This window comes from Amphibalanus amphitrite, unplaced genomic scaffold (genome assembly GCF_019059575.1).
Source record: "Amphibalanus amphitrite isolate SeventyFive unplaced genomic scaffold, NRLGWU_Aamphi_draft 000020F_arrow, whole genome shotgun sequence".
In the NCBI taxonomy this organism is placed as follows: domain Eukaryota; kingdom Metazoa; phylum Arthropoda; class Thecostraca; order Balanomorpha; family Balanidae; genus Amphibalanus; species Amphibalanus amphitrite.
In genome coordinates this window covers 1,314,107-1,330,470 of record NW_024881516.1, presented here as the reverse complement: position 1 = coordinate 1,330,470, position 16,364 = coordinate 1,314,107, and the positions used below count along the sequence as shown (strand labels likewise).

The window sequence follows — 16,364 nt, the reverse complement described above, 5'->3', positions numbered from 1 at the left end:
GTCCTTCAGTCATCTTTGTCAGCTATGACCGCGGCGGATGCCCCCCCCCCCCCCCGAGCGTGACGTCTCAGCTGGTGTGATACGGATTTCGCCGGCTCTCAGCTGAGGGCCGTCGCTTGCCCCATAGCAAAGCTGCCTTCGATGTGAAGGTCTCGAATGCCGTGAACTGGCTAAACGAAGCGGCCAAATACCTATACATTTTCACCTATGTATTTACCTATGTAGGTTTTTGCGAGGTGCTTGCTTTGTCGGCCGGAAATGTCGAAAAATATACCGATGGCGCTCTAAAACAGACAAAATGATCGCATTTAGCGATACGAAGGACACTGCATCGAAATCATGGTAGAATCCATGAGCTAGAGACTCGCCAAAAGCCCTATGTAACCTGGCATAATGAGGCATGGTTAAAGTTTCTCAAGCAAATGTGTTTTTCGGTATTTTTTTTATCATGGTTTCAGTTACTTTCATTACAGTTGTCCCGACCGTTTTGCCCCCTGATCCAGGATGCCGTGTATTTTAGGGTTGCAAGAAGTGGCGATGTTTGAATCGCCCATCGGAAGTTCGTGTTTCGCCGAACTGCACAGTCGAAATGCTCCATTGGGTGACTACCTGAACCACAGAACGGTTGCGCAGTACGGTGTTCCATCGCCTGACGAATGCCGAATAATGTATACGACCCAAGGTTACGTCACCCCACTTTATTGTGATCGTACATCTTTGTACCACGTAAAATGGATTCCAACCGCGACGCATGCTGCAACAGAATGCAAACCGGTGTTGCTTGAGTGCCTCTGGAACTACGTTGTTGCTTTAGCATTGACGCAGGCCGTTTGATGACATCAGCTAGCAGAACACATACGCTTCGTCACGCGCCGACAACGGGTGCTTTGGTCACACAACCCGTTAGCCTATCTAAAAGCGACTCGTAGTAGCTCTGCGCCGCCGGGCGAGAGTCCACATAGTCAACCACCAGTGATAATTGGAGCCGTCCAGGAGGGACCCCACATCGGCCACCCTCCCGCCTCAGCACTAAGCGAGCTGGACTGTCACCGAGGACGCGAAATCAACCGGGACAATCTCCGGCCATAGCCGCTGGATGGCTACTCGACGGCAGCCCTGCCACCACGGCACGGCGACAGCCCATATAGGAAGCTAGGCCCCCTTCTGATCCCCGGCGGGTCTGAGACTGTTCGAACTGCTACCCCAATGTATGACGTAGCAGGCTGTTATAAAAAACGACCAGCTGCTGCTGTTCCCCAGCCAGATTCCATTCTCCGGGACCAAGACTGGTGACAGCTAGCGCCTATCTGAAACCCGGCACTTCTGTACCACTGTGAATCAGCGACTCAACAGTTAAAAAAAATAGCCACCCCACCGAACGTTGCGTTGGCATGGCAACTAGCAATAGTGACAGATCTTACAGACGGACGCGCACGCTTCATCACACGCAACCACACTGAACATTCTCGCGCCATGGGTCACACTCACTGGACGCGCCCACGGCACGGATCGTTCACACGGCCGTGCCGCGCTCCAGGTTTTGCTTGATCTCCTGCGTATATTGGCCGTAGAAGCGCTCCAGCTTCTTGTTGAACTTCATGTTGCGCTCGTTGATGTAGTCAATGTCGGCCTCGTCGTCATGGATGCGGCGACGGCTGAACTTGGCTCGCTTCTCAATCCTGTAATACAGGGCAGAGTAAATATATCGATGGTACTGATGTTGCGGACAAACGACACTGTACGGCTACGCACCATTTCGTAATTATCTTTTTTAAATGTGGAAAACAGAGACATGACAGAACGTAACCTGTACAACTGAAAACCGTTGAGACGTATCTGGCAAAATTGATTCTCGGGTTCGGTACTATAAATGCAATCAAATACAGCGATCGCATCCAAAAAACAATGCGGTCATACTCTGCCGGATCGTTGTCCAGCCAGCCCTCCCGTCTGCCCGCTCCGCGTTCCCCTTTACCAGCCCGCCCAGCCGGCGGCACTCACTGTTTGTTGACGTCCTCGGCCAGTCTGTCGATGGCCTCCTTGGTGTCCTTGTGGTGACCGTGCACGATGGCGCCGGGCCCGGCGTAGAACGCGTCGCCCATGGCCTCCTTCTTGGCCTCGTACGCCTCCATGTCGGGCTTCACCTGCTTCACCAGACGGTCGTACTGCCTGCCGATCAGAGGCGGCGGCGGTCACAACGAGAACGCGGCTATTCCGCAACGGCATCTTCACACAATATACATATACTTTGATTTTATGTCTCGTAACCACTAACCATGCCATGTAAGTCACCCCTTATTCGGCATTTTAAAATTCATTGGTGCAAAATGCGATGCAGCGATGCAATGGTCAATGATCTAGTTGCTATGTTTGCGGCATTCCATTTGATCAAATAAAACATTTCTGGATTTGACAAGACATATAATTTTAGTTAAAAGGTTTCCCCTTTTAGACCAAACGGTCAGCACACAACATGGATTGGGCAGTTTGGGCACTAAAGCCTGGGGATTAAAAGGTAATTTTATAAAAAGTAAAGGTAATTTTTACTCTCACTGTTTCGAGCAGTCAGGGACGGCAGGTCATTGTGCCAGACCCTCCCCGGAGATCAAAGCCCAATGGCCGAAAAGAGAGACCCGCAGACGTGACCCACCTGGCCGTAGAAGCCTCGTAGTTGGAGAAGCCCGGGTCCGGGTTGTGATGCTTACGCTTACGACGTTCCCACTTGGCTGCATCCTCGGCGGAAATGTCCAAATTGCGTTTGCGGTCGAAATCCTCTCCCTGCAGACATAAAACAATCACACATGATTCGTTTCAAGCTTTCACAGAAAGTCCTCAACATGACAGCCATTAGCCAGGTTTGTAAAGGTACTCCGACCTGTTCGATAACAGCGATCCGGAATTACATAAAGTCTCATGGGCTGAATAACGTCTACGTCACTTCAGCATTTTAGGGTAGGTGTCATCGACTTTTCCCAATCTTCCTAAACCACAGTTGCTGAAAATACTTAAGAGTAAGACACTAATGAACGGCAACAGAGCTGCGCTGTTATTTTACACTTAACCCGCAATAACACGATAGCACGGCACGGACGAAACATATCGCATAACTTCACTACGCTAACTACCAAACGGCCTTCGCCTAAGTGACCATTGTGCCCTTGTGTTCGTGCTTAAAAAATCGAGCAAAGAGCAGGTAAGAAGATAACAATAGGTAATAATAAATCAGCAGCCCCAGGACCTAGAGGATTGATGTATGTTTTGGTTCGATATCACATACATCGACACGGCGCAGCTCGGCGGTACGCACCTGTTTCTGGGCCAGCTCGCGCTGCTCAGCCTCCTCCAGTTTGCGTTCGGCCCACTGCTGGCGGCGCTCCCAGTTCTTGGGCTGGCTCTGCCGCCGGTCCTCCTCCACCACCTCCTTGTGGTTGAGCTGCTGCGCCTCGGTGCGCCGCGAGTGCAGCTCGCGCAGGCGCCGCATCCGCTCGGCCATCCGCTGCTTGGGCGTCAGCTCGGCGTCCGAGGCGCCCGACGGCCCGGCCACGTCTGCCATCTCAGCTGGTCTGGTCTGGCAACACAGCGCGGTGAACCAGTGCTGTGACACAGGAGGCTAGTGTCACAAGTCACAGCTGAATGATTGAACTAAATTTGCCAGTTAGGGGGCCACCACTTCACAAGAAGTCACAAGAAGGGGATCGAATGGTTTTCTCAGCCTGGTAATTTTAGGTTGGAAAATGTAAACAATGCTAATGGCATCCTCAATAAGTATGATAAAATATGTATTCAAAATATCAATAACTCTGGTAGAAGCTAAGACCACAAACTGTATTTTTATTCTAAAATTTCACCAAGGTCAGTGGTGGTGCTCTAACATATTAATAAAGAGAGCAAAGCTGCAGAGTAACTATGGCAGAGTTAGCTATGGCAATTATGGTAAGATATGATCTCATGTGCACAGTAGGTACTCAACTGAGTCTGTTACAGAGAGATTTACTGTGGTTTCAGGTTTGGTCTCATTTCTTCATGGGAATATGTACTATGCAGCCTCAGGCACTAGCATAGGTGCAATTACTGGCAGACCCAGAACTGTTTTGAGATGCTATGGCCTATGGGACATGGGTGAGGGAGCAGTGAAAACACTCCAAAAACGGTTTTTTCAATTGCTGCCAATTTCTTTTCTGAAAATTAACTGGATCTTTCATTCACTGGAAAATTCCTCCAGCCTTCTTGTCTTTTTGTGCAGTTTAAACATAACTTTCCAAATGGAAGTCAAGTTTTCTTACAATGCAAGGAAAACTTAAATATTTCATCAGCTTCAATTTTCAGGTGCTGCTGGAGAGGCAAAAGCCCCAAGTATCCCCCTGGATCTGCCACTGGTTATCATGCTGAACCTCTGTACTGGTGCAGTATATTGTCCAAGAGAATGTTGATGTTAATATGGGAGATACAACTGAACCAGCCAGGCAAGGAAGAATTAGGGTTTATAATGCAGCTCCTTATCACAACTGCACACTTCGTAATTTTCCAGTGCCTAATGATGTCATACTCTGGTGCAAACTGGTGCTGATTTTTAGTCTGTTTAGTCAGGCTGCTTTTTATTTTTAGTCAGTCTCCCTGGCTGATAGGGCTCATTGAATTTGTCAGCAATAGGCAGTTGGCAAATTGGCATGCTTTACAATTTGGGTGAGATGTAGATAGGTAGGCACTGACCACACCCAACATTTGCTGATTCACAACAACCTAAGCAGATAGGTACTGCAATGATTTGGTGGCTTTACAATGATGTGGCAACACCATGAGAAATCCACCCACAAATTATCTAACTTACTATTCCAACAGAATCCGTCTGTGAGTCTGTCTGTGTGTCCGCACATCGTGTAGTGGGTTAGTAGTGGTAGGAGTAGTAGTAGGGGTAGGGGTAGTAGTAGGGGTAGTGGTAGGGGTAGTGGTAGGGGTAGTGTAGTGGTAGGGGTAGGGGTAGGGGTAGTGGTAGGAGTAGTAGTAGGGGTAGGGGTAGTAGTAGGGGTAGTGGTAGGGGTAGTGGTAGGGGTAGTGGTAGTGGCAGATGTAGTGGTAGGGGCAGGGGTAGGGGTAGTAGTAGGGGTAGTGGTAGGAGTAGTGGTAGGGGTAGTGGTAGAGGTAGGGGTAGTGGTAGGGGTAGTGGTAGGGGTAGGGGTAATGATGGAGGCAAAAGTAGAACAGTGGCCCGGGCTGATCCCACCGGACGAGAGGTGGCCTATGTGACCTGGCCTGACCCAAAGTGACCGGGGCTGACCCCTTTGGCCCGTCTTGACCCCCTATCAGCCAAATTTCATCCAACTAAGCCCCCAGAACAGCTCTTTTATAATTCTCTTTACATTTCCGTCCAATATCTATGCTTCTAGCCAACACATCGATTTGAAACGAACACCATTCGAAAGCAAATTGGCTGGTGCCGCAATCTTTTCCTACCACGCAGCAAAGCAAGTGGCGCAGCCGCTTGTCTAACTTACTATTCCAACAGAATCCGTCTGTCTGTTTGTCTGTTTGTTTGTGTGTCCGCACTTGGTCTCCCCAATATATTGCAGTTCGCAGTTTTGGTGAAATTTTCGGTGACATGGGGTCAGTTATCGGCGCGTGGAGGTCAAACGGTTGCGAGGAGGTGGCTGAAACTTGCGCACCGCGTAGACGACGCTTCGGGCGTGTGCCTTTGCTGGGTCTGCAGTCGGTGGGGTGCACGGTTCGCGCGTGGGGCGCGCTGGAAGAACGCCAATGAAATTTTGATCGGTTCGTAGATCTTCATTGAGAGCCGGGGTCGACAAACTTTGTGAGCTAAATGCATGCCGATCGGTGGCGGGTGCCTCGCATTGGCGGATGGGCGAGTTTTAATTTGAATGAAAAGTGGCGAGAGAATGTGTTGATTTTCGTTCAATGGGAACAGTTTGCGATACGAATTTACAAATGCACCACGTTTGCCGCAAGGCGTCACATTGGTCACAGGGCGTCATTTTTGCCGCAAATCGCACAGTTTTGTCAAATATAGTCCGATAAGGGTACAATTTGGTGCCAGGATGCATGCTCAGCCAACAGGTTCAGATGCGCCGCGTTTGTCGCAATGCGCCACATATGCCACAAAGCGCAATTTCCGTCAAATACGATTAAGCGTAATGGAATGGCACGAATAGGGGCAGGGCTGGGAACACTTTAAGAATGGTTTTAATACTTATTGGATCCAATTGGTCTGTGACCTGACATGACCACGCGGTATTGGTAGGGGCAGGGGTAGGGGTAGGGGTAGGGGTAGGGTAGTGGTAGGGGTAGTGGTAGGAGTAGTAGTAGGGGTAGGGGTAGTGGTAGGGGTAGTAGTAGGGGTAGTGGTAGGGGTAGTGGCAGGGGTAGTGGTAGGGGTAGTGGTAGGGGTAGTGGTAGGGATAGTAGTAGGGGTAGGGGTAGGGGTAGACCCCTTTGACCCGTCTTGACCCCGTATCACCCAAATTTCATCCAACAAGGCCCTCAGAACAGTTCTTTTTTAAATTCTCTTCACATTTCCGTCCATATCTATGCTTCTAGACGACACATCGACATGAATCAAACACCATTCGAAAGCAAATTTGCTGGTGCCGCAATTTTTCCTACCACGCAGCAAAGCAAGTGGCGCAGCCGCTTGTCTATATTACTATTTGTGGTGACGTAGTTTCTGTCTATTACGATGGTCGCGACATGGTGCTACGTAGCGCGGGTTACAGGTCACACCGTTGCACCTACCGCGCTGAAGTTTGCGCAACTCATAGAACAAGGATGGACAACGTGCCTTTGATGGGTCTCAGCTCGATCGGATCGATAGCGAGCGCGTGGCACGTGCCCAAAAAGTGCAAATTCGCGTCATAGACTTTACATGTATAAATCGGCTTGCAAAAACGGGCGAAAATGGCTAAATTTGCCCGACACGGGTCCGGTTTCCGTGCAATATCTCGGTAACCGTGCGCCCGATCGTCACGGGGAAAACAGCATCGTGTAGAGAATCGAACGGGCTATCGAATGGTGTGCGGTGCGGAGGATGGCACGCGCCACGTGCACACGTGAGGGCAATTTTATTTCAAAAAGTGCCGTTTTAAATGGATTTTGGATTTTATTTTATTTTCACGTGACCGTCAGAATGAGTGAGTCAAAACAACGCCTATTCGCAGGAGAAATGTACCGCCTCTCATGATAAAATTGTGAAAAGCTAATTGATCAAAAACAAGGTGGAACAAATCGCTGGAGAAAATGGCATTTGCCCATATTGTGGCACTAAATAAATACACGGGGTTTTGCTGCTTAACCTGATACGTTTGACAATTGAAAATGCTATCATTAGAAAGAGCATTCAATTCTCTCCAAGATCCAATCATCACGTTTGCATGACAAGCAACAGTATTCTTTAAAATGTTAATGTTTCAAACCCCTGCAAAACCATTTTTCGCGAAAATTAGCTACGCCTTTCATTTGTCATAAAACTACGCACATAAGTTATAAAACACATTTCACAGGTTCACTGAACTTTAATGACAGATTTTGATGTAGAAAGCATGCTTATCAGACACGGGCACCTCGATGCGATGGATATTATTTCCAAACCAAATCGTTTAGCCGTCAAAAGGCAATCGACCGAAATGGATAGATAACCCAACCGACACAAGAACAACCTCTTATACGGCCTTGCAAACACCCGCCGATCGAAAATACCCCTTTTCGCGTTGCGGAGCACGCGGGTCACCCTAGTCTTATCTATGTATTTCAAAACCTCAACTAACAGTGAAATCCTCCTTTTGCACTCTAGGCTCAAACTTTAAGTGAAATACACCACATCATCACAAACCATACATCAACCTAGAAAGTTGTTCATACGACCACTTAATGCTAATAAAAAACAGGTACACTGCAAGCACAAACAGCAAAACCTAGGTAATCTCTAGCCTGGCCTAACCTTACTTAACATAACAGAGCCGTGCCTGACTCAACATAGGTATGGTTCTGTCTAACATAAAAAATGTTTTGTGCAAAAATATTGTAAGTATTGATGTGCGGTCGGTCTCACTTTATTGACATAAACACGGTAGTAGACGAACATAAACACATAAAACACAAAATGGCACTCATAAAAATTAATAGGTAGATATTTAGTTGTTTATATCTAACATTGATATATAAGAAGCTCTGCTACTGCCACCATACTGCGCCAGCTGGCAAATAATCCAGAAAATAGTATGGCTCTTCGAAAAGGGCAGCGCAGCTGCATAACCACTAGTAAAAAATCCTGAACTTTTACAGTTACTTTTCACAAAGCAGCATGGAAAGTACATATTTGTGTTCTATACCATAAATGGGGAAAAATGAAAAAATATTGTTTATTATGGATAACTCATGAAGAATGGTCGCGCGAAGGGACGCGAAGTTGTTAAACCGAAAAGAGCGTTTTATAAAATAGAGCGACATTCATGGCGCACCTAAACAAAAATACAGATGGACTACGGCTGAAGAACTCACATATATATATATATATATATATATATATATATATATATATATATATATACACGACATTCTCTGGGCCAGTGCAACAGTTAAGCTAGCCTTTGGAACCTCAACAATGCAGAATAAAACAAACGGATAAAATACGATGCGCGCACCACACTCACCCACAGCTCCGCAGCAACCGCAATTGTCTAACATTTGTCTAACATTGATCAAGGATCAGAATATCAAATTGTTTGTGTTACAGGCTGGCTGCTACTAAATATAGTGACGTCATCTGATACTAGCAAACGCACCGTAGAAGAACACGGCGATTCGGATTTGCCATTTAGTACTAAGATGTCCCTTATTCGTTGTTCTTAAGATTATCTAACACTTTTACATCTTATTTTCAAGTATTTTATGCTCTACTTGCTATAAAATATTTTATTTCTTCATTCCTCAGAAGCCTTTCCAAAAGATCGACCTTTGACGTAATTTCTGTAATGATACCCCGCCTTTATCAGCGCCTGGCACCAGGGTATATTGAGTGAAGGGTAGGACGAACTTTGGTAGGAATTTCTAGTATACCTACTAGAAAACCTACTATATGTGGTCGGGTCTAGCAAAAAGTTAGTTCAAACTAGAATATGGTAGCGCTTATGGTTGGCAGTCGTGACGCGCACGTGACATTCATTTCTTAAATTTCTTAAATAACAGGTTTTAGGGGTCGATTAGTGGGCAGATACATTCAATTAGCTATTAATAATTGATTATGCAAATATTCAAGAATCTACATCATTCAATTCTAGCCAAAATCACGCGAGGCTCCCAGGATTCGAACTCACGACCCTCGGATCCGTAGCCCGATACGCTACCGACTGCGCTACCGAGGACCGCGCACCGACGATCGGAGAGGCGGATCGCGGGTGCCGGCGTGCAGAGAAATCTTTACCCTGTACGCCGTAGAAGATCGGCTGGGTTTCGTGAAAAATGGTAGAGGAATTGTCGAAAGAAAATTCATCGATCTATCATTTGAGACTAAGAACCATTGATTCCTTCAAAGGTTGACCGAGATATCGCTCGCCGAAAACAGGCCATTTAACATGTAAACCCTATGGGCTGGTAGGAAATGTACGCCGTGGAGCAGTAGTGCTACCAACTAACTTCGGCGGGGGCCGCCTGGCACCGCCTTTACAGTGACCGGTGACCCTAACACCTGCTGGAGGCGGTCGCTAATTCTAAATTCATAAAACCGTACCGCTCAAGACTATCTTGATCTATGCATCAGTTTTCCGAGTTGGCACACTATCAACGATGTCATATCTGAAGAATTGGTGGGTTACTGACTACGCAGATGACATATTTTCATATTTCTTACGGAAAGAAAAGACAGGGATGACCTTCCGCTGCAGATCTCCACAAGTGAGTTGATATTCTGAATTTTACCTAATGTATCTTCGCAAGCAGTATCGCACCGTTCCATTGTTTCCACCCTCAGGACAGTAACCCCGCGTTCGATGTCTCTCGGACGACGAAGATTCTACGCCGTCCGGCCAATCACGTTCCATAACCGCAGCCGAGCATAGGCGGCGGAACGGGGGGGGGGGGCACCGGGGCACCGTGCCCCCCTTTGATTTTGGCATTTGAACATTAGCCCTATGGGCGTTGCATGGAAAGTCGGCAGTGCCCCCCCCCCCCCTTAATTGAAGGTGTTCCGCCGCTACTGCAGCCGAGCCCCCGCTGACCTTGGACGGGATTGGCCGGACGACGTAGAATCTTCGTCGTCCGAGAGACATCGAACGCGGGGTAAATCCTTCTCCTCCACGCCTCAAACTCCTGATTCAGGCTGGACGGGCAACTTTTTCCCATAGAGGCAGCTCCATCGGAGCACACCCGTAACGCGTGCAGCGAGTGCTTGGGGGGGGGGGGGGTGCTGGGCATCCTGTCCAGTTGGATGGGCTCAGCCCCTGCTACTCAATAGGGTGCTCGCCCAGGCCAATGTCTCCTCCTAATTCTTACCATCCTTCCGACTCTGGAATGGTCTCGCCAGACTGAAAGGGCCTCACCCAACAAAACAAAACAAAACAAACAAGCAGCTGCACAATGTGTTGCGGCGCAGGGTAGGTATATTGAATTAGGTTGCGGCGCGCCGACACCATGGCCCTATTTCAGGGCACGACTCTACTGAGCGCTACAGGACCCATAACGGCGTTCATTCCTTCACTGCTAACTATGAGCCTGGTCAGCTATGACCCAGTTTTTGGCAAACCAGCGCACGTTTCCGCAGTGGTCACCTCCAAGCGCTGACACGTTGACCCATCCCGTTTTCAATCGGTGCGCAGCTTGGGGAACGGCGTCGACTGGTGGACATGCTGAGACTGGTTGGGGAGCGGCTTCAGCTCGGCAACACCTCCGTTCATCTGGCCGTGAGGCTGCTGGACCTCTTCATGGACAACCACCGGGTAGAGGTGGCGCACCTCAGCCTGGTGGCTCTCGGCTGTCTCCTGCTGGCCAGTCAGTGACCACTGACCAGTAACGCGGGTCTAGGATCAGTAGAGCTTCAGCCGATCCAGTCTTAGGACTTGGCAGCGTACTGAGTTGCTATCTGCTTTTTTAGATCGCCTGCATCACTGACAACCGGGCCACCGGCCGTCACTGCGAGTAAGTGGTTTGGGGAATAGATCTGGTTGTTGTGGAATATAGCAGGGTATCTAACCAAGCTTATCACTAACACATCATGGCTCATTTGCTTGACAGGATTCTGCATTCCAAGTCTTTTTCTTTACATTGCCCTCTGACCATGAAGTGCAAACATTTCACGATCGCTATCATTTACTAGCCCGAGAACTACCTTTGACATAAGCTCCTCAGTCCTCATATGAGCAGCAATGGTTTGCTCATGCAGAAAAACGACTATTTCTCTAAAAGAAATAACAGCTCGATGGTCAGCGTCAATACAATCCCAGCCTACATTGGTGACTTTGTATCTGTCTTGTACCAGCAGTACGTGGGCGTATCGTATGTTTGCAGCGAAGTTCGAGGACCGTGACCTGAATGTGCCGCATGTGCCGGAGCTCCATCGGCTCGTACCGCATTGCTACCCGCTGAGAGACTACCGTGCAGTCGAGGCCATCCTGCTGGAGTTCTTCAGGTTAGTAGGGGTCGTGCCGGTGCCAGAACAAATCAAAGGTCTCAGGGTGCTTAGGTCGTTAATCAAGTAGCTAAAGAACGCGGTCGACAGTCAGTTGGATTGTTATTGACACCACAAGTCCCCGATTTCTGACCAGCAGTCTAAATGCTTACAGCTGGAACCTGTCGCTGGTGACGGTGGCGCACTTCGTCGAGTTTCTGGCGACGCGCGTGCTGGGCCGTGGTGACCTGGTGCGCGGCGCGGAGCTGGTGGGCACCGCCAGCGCGCTGACGCCGCCCCCGGACCACCCGTCGGCAGGGCTGCCGCCTCCGACCTCCGGCGCCCAGGCGCTGCGGAACGCCCTGCTGGAACGGCTGCAGTACTTCATGGATCTGGCACTTCAGGGTAAGTCCGGTGGCATCAGAAAATTCCCTCAGCGAGGAGCTTACCCCTCTGTCCCCTCTGACTTTGCGACCGTCGGTAGTTGATTCAGCAGTGTGGTTAGATCACACGTTGCAAAAACAATAACCTACTGTGTACACATTTACGTTGCTGCGCTGAAGGCGCCTCATTGTGTCGACTTGAATGTGACAGTGTGACATGACGTCTAGCAGTGTGTTACAACCGCCCACTTCCGACAGACGAGCAGTTCATGCTGCACCGACCGTCGGTGGTGGCGTGCGCCTGCGTGCTGGCCGCGCGCAGCCGACTGGGCGTGTGGCCAGCCTGGCCGGCCGAGCTGAGCCGCCTCACCGGCTACTCGGACGCCAGCCTGCTCTCCTGTCTACACTCACTCTTCAGGTGATCGCTTCGTCGCGTTTTTCACCACATTGTACAGTAGGTACCCAACTCTTAGCCGTTTAACTATGCTGTTATTTGCAACTAACTTCTCAATGCTTCGAATGCTGCTGTCGCTTAATATTCAGGGACGTATACGTATCAGTTGTTGCCATTCTTCTGTCCTAATTCTCCTGATTTTGCACACAGGGCCGCGTTTGCTGATGAGAGGGCTGTCTCCGCGAAGACTGACGATTGGAGCGGATCGGAATGAAGCAGTGAATTATAAAATTGGCATGAGAAGTGACGCATGTGCCAGTATCTATTGAATACCATTTGTATGCTGTTGCTATTTATTACAAGAAGTATGTCATTGTTATTTACTACAAAGAGTGGATACATTTCTGCCATAACTAAGAAAAAAATATAACTGGCCACGAGAAAAATTCAAAGATCCTCCTGGTCAGAGCACAACAACTTTGTTTTACTACCAGCCTACAGTATTCTTTATTATCAGCAAGAGTTTCCATCATCACAACTTTCAGACACTTAGCCACGATCTCATCTTGTCCCCACGTTTCACATTGCGGTTCCTTCGTCCACCATTCTACTTAGTACTTGTATCACATAATCCATAAATCAAGGTACTATCGTCCAGCAGTCATACGTTTCAAAAACAATATCGGCCACACTTTTGCTTGCGATGCAACACAGGCGATGCAGGGCTCCTTGAGCCCCGCTACTTGTCAGCAGCTTCGTTGGCAGCTGTAGATTTGAGGGCATTTGCGGCAATGCCGCCAATTAAAGCTGCTACTGTAAAACCCTGCGCCAAAACGCGCATTCGCATCATGCGCTGTGACGCCTGGCTGCGGCCTGATTTGAAGTTCCAAAGACCTACGCTGAGTGCTGTTATTGTTGCGAGACACCCTGTAAAACAAATGCACTGAACTGTGATACCAGCATAACATGCCTGGTCAACCAGCAGGCAGCACATGACTGAAAACGAACTGTTTTGCATTCTACATGACACACTAGGTAGGCGTCTAGACTTAGAGCTTATTCATGGTGGCATCAAACAAAAGAGCGCATCTGACATCAGCAATCAGCATCTTTGAAACAAGAATGAGCTACAATTCATGACATTTGAATCTGCACACAATTTACCAAGATCTATAACTGCTACAAGCTGTCCCAAATCAGTAGTGTGCAGCAGTCTTCGGCACACCTCATTTTTAGCACCTCAGCAGTCTTTGGAACTCCTCAATGTAACATCTCTAGCATTGCAGCTTGAACTGCTACATGTGCACAAAAGATGGATGATGACTCATCTGGTTTAACCAGATGAGTCAAATAAGGTGGGTCATATGAGTCATCATCAAGCTTTCCAGCAAGAAATGCTACATGTGCGCAAAAGATGGATAATGACTCATCTGGTTTAACCAGATGAGTCATATCAGGTGGGTCATATGAGTCATCATCCATCTTTTCTGCACATATTGTAACATTTCTAACCACATAGCCAGTTTTACCAAAGGTTTCACCAATAAAAAATGCTTATTTTTTTTGGCTCAAGTCCCTATCTGCCAGCTTATGTCATCACATCAGCATTAAATTATTTGAGTGGTTGTTTGGATTTATAGGAGGCTTAGAAGTAATTCTGGCAGCATCAAAACCCAAAATCTGTTAATTTGGGTGAGAAATGACATCCAAATAAAATTCATTTGCAGTCTCATCTCTAGCTTTAAAGGGCACTATTCCACTCCAATTTTACCATAAAAAGCATTTTACATGGGTGGTCATTTTACATCCTAATTTTACCACACTTGCATAGAAATCATTGCCATTGATCTCTTTTTGGGCCTCATCTGACTCCAGACTGCAAAGTATGTCACGCAGGTCGACGAGGCGCACCGGCCCAAGTTCAAAATCCGCACCAACCCTTTAAACTGAGCCGGAAAATCCGCACCAAAGCGAGCCGAGAGCCCAAAATATCCGCACCGAACCCACAGGCAATTATAATGCAAGGGACTTCATTCATCTCACTATAATTATTTCCCCTCCAATTTCAGTTTCACGAGCAACACTCACCACGGGACCGCGCCGCGCACTTGTACCGGAAGTTTGAAATAGAGTAAATAGACGGACGCCGGTGACAAAAGGGCGCCGGAGGGCATATTGGGTCACGTGACATTCGGAACTTCTCCCCTCTCTGTGGGCCTTCTACATGCTAAGTGTCACGTGTGAATTTGACGAGCCTTGATAAAATCGCCCCAACAAACTTTCGTATGAGTAAAACTAATGACGTCATTCCAAAGTAGCGTGCTGATTGGCAATTCAAACCAGCTGCTCGCAAATGTGACATACCAGTCACCACCGCAACCAGTCTTCGTTCTAATGACGTCGTCATCACGTTAATTTCCGAGGCGAGAATGGATCTGTTCTGCCGCCATTGTTAGTTCGTAGAGTAAATTTAAAACCTTTCTCCGTCACCGTGCGTCACCGTGGCTGGCACGCATTTGTAGGGCTTTCCAAAGAACAGTCAACAAGGAAACCCGGCCGGGTAAGAAGACCAAGCAAAGTCCGCACCGCATCAAGGTCCAAGCCAAACCCGCACCGCACCAGGCAAAATCCGCACCGCACCACTCAAAAATCCGCACCAGCCGAACAAGCCCGCACCGACGAGATCTCGTCGAAATTGCCATACTTTGCAGTCTGGATCTGACTGGCAATTTTCCACACTCATCCCCATTTTTGAAGAGGAACTTCCCCTCTGACACCCAAGCCAAGATACAATTTTGGGGCATTGGGCAGCAAACGCGAGATTGCGTGATATGACAGTTGTTGGCGCACTTGGTGGCGCACCGTATGAATCCAAGTGACATAATTAATAATTGTTTCTTTAATTTTCATGTGTTTTTGATGTTTTATTAACAAGATAAACTATTTATCGATAAAAAAGTATAGAAGATAGCAAACTTAAGCGTTTGTAGCGAAACCATTTATTACCTAGTTATTATTACGTCAGCATAAATAATTCATGGAAATTCTGGAAAATTGCAGAAACCGATGTCAAGGGAGCCTCAAAATCATGCACATAATTTCCTGGACGGTCACGCTTAGTGTAGCTCAGCCTTTAGGGGTATTGATTGAGCTATGGGACAGGCATCGGGCAGTCATTTCAATCATAGCAAAGAAGTATGAAAGCTCTGCTTGGAAATGCAGGGTAAAGACTAACATGATCAAATTGAAATATGAGCCAGACAAGTGATTTGATGATTTCAAACAGGCTTATATCATATTTGGCAACTCAATCATTACGTAAGTCAACTCGCTAAGACCGGACACGAATAGGCAGACACTGCGCCACTTTTGCGTGGAAGTTCACCTACGTAGAAAACCTTACCAATGGGTACAAGTGGATTGGACTTGAGTTTTCTCATAAACTTTTCACCAGCAGTTTCTTGATGTTCGTTAATGTCATGCCTGAGAGATGAAATCCACTCCAAATCTTCCTCATCGAACCCCGCATCCCGCGCCGCCTTCGCCCTATCTTTCGCCATGTTTACGTCTGCTCGGGCAGAAGAAATACGGCGACTAAATTGCTGACCCGTCTCCTTCATATGTAATCGCTGTTCTTCTTCCCCAATCCTTATTTACTGGCTGGCTCAAGGACTGGCTATTTGAGCTCGCTGAAAGAAAAGAAGTGGAGTTACCCGGCACTGAAAGATTTCTATTCAGTTAAAGCCGTTTCATTGGAACATTATGTGTTTCAAAGTCAAAAGCAAGGATTGACCGTAAATCGCCTATAAAAACCGTATAAACCGTAAACCGCCTATAGGTACACGAATCTCTTTGTACCCGGGCATTCTCTTCATCATCATGACCTGAAGATTCATGAGATTCATCACTGAAAATGCATCACAACATGCTCCTAATTTGAATTTGCCTCACTCGCCTTGTGCCGTTCTTCCCGTCTCTCCAT

The 16,364-nt window shown here is 47.8% G+C and overlaps 2 protein-coding genes across 11 annotated transcripts; one reads left to right on the top strand and one right to left on the bottom strand.

Annotated features, from left to right (window-relative positions):
* Window positions 1-683: 683 nt before the first annotated feature.
* LOC122390347 (pre-mRNA-splicing factor syf2-like) lies at window positions 684-15,971 on the bottom strand. Of its 8 annotated transcripts, none has more exons than XM_043383221.1 (5): window positions 15,786-15,971; window positions 3,308-3,568; window positions 2,651-2,778; window positions 2,002-2,169; window positions 684-1,679 (listed from the first exon to the last, which is right to left on the bottom strand). In XM_043383221.1, exons 2-5 carry the CDS (start codon window positions 3,551-3,553, stop codon window positions 1,514-1,516), a joined length of 708 nt encoding a protein of 235 aa, XP_043239156.1. In that variant the 5' UTR covers window positions 3,554-3,568; window positions 15,786-15,971; the 3' UTR covers window positions 684-1,513. The 8 variants fall into 8 exon arrangements, with proteins under 8 accessions (XP_043239156.1, XP_043239143.1, XP_043239188.1 ...); XM_043383208.1 differs by lacking the exon at window positions 15,786-15,971 and adding an exon at window positions 8,658-8,992; XM_043383253.1 differs by lacking the exon at window positions 15,786-15,971 and adding an exon at window positions 8,658-8,684 and having other exon boundaries at window positions 3,308-3,595.
* On the top strand, window positions 9,663-12,856 carry LOC122390340 (cyclin-J-like). 3 transcript variants are annotated; one of them, XR_006258131.1, is made up of 6 exons: window positions 9,663-9,897; window positions 10,818-11,136; window positions 11,506-11,626; window positions 11,781-12,010; window positions 12,247-12,406; window positions 12,593-12,856. XR_006258131.1 is itself a non-coding variant. In XM_043383178.1 (6 exons), the coding sequence occupies exons 1-6, from the start codon at window positions 9,790-9,792 to the stop codon at window positions 12,654-12,656; spliced, it is 855 nt and encodes a 284-aa protein (XP_043239113.1). In that variant the 5' UTR covers window positions 9,663-9,789; the 3' UTR covers window positions 12,657-12,856. The 3 variants fall into 3 exon arrangements, 2 of the variants coding, with proteins under 2 accessions (XP_043239113.1, XP_043239124.1); XM_043383178.1 differs by having other exon boundaries at window positions 10,818-10,989; XM_043383189.1 differs by having other exon boundaries at window positions 9,714-9,809; window positions 10,818-10,989.
* Window positions 15,972-16,364: the final 393 nt, after the last annotated feature.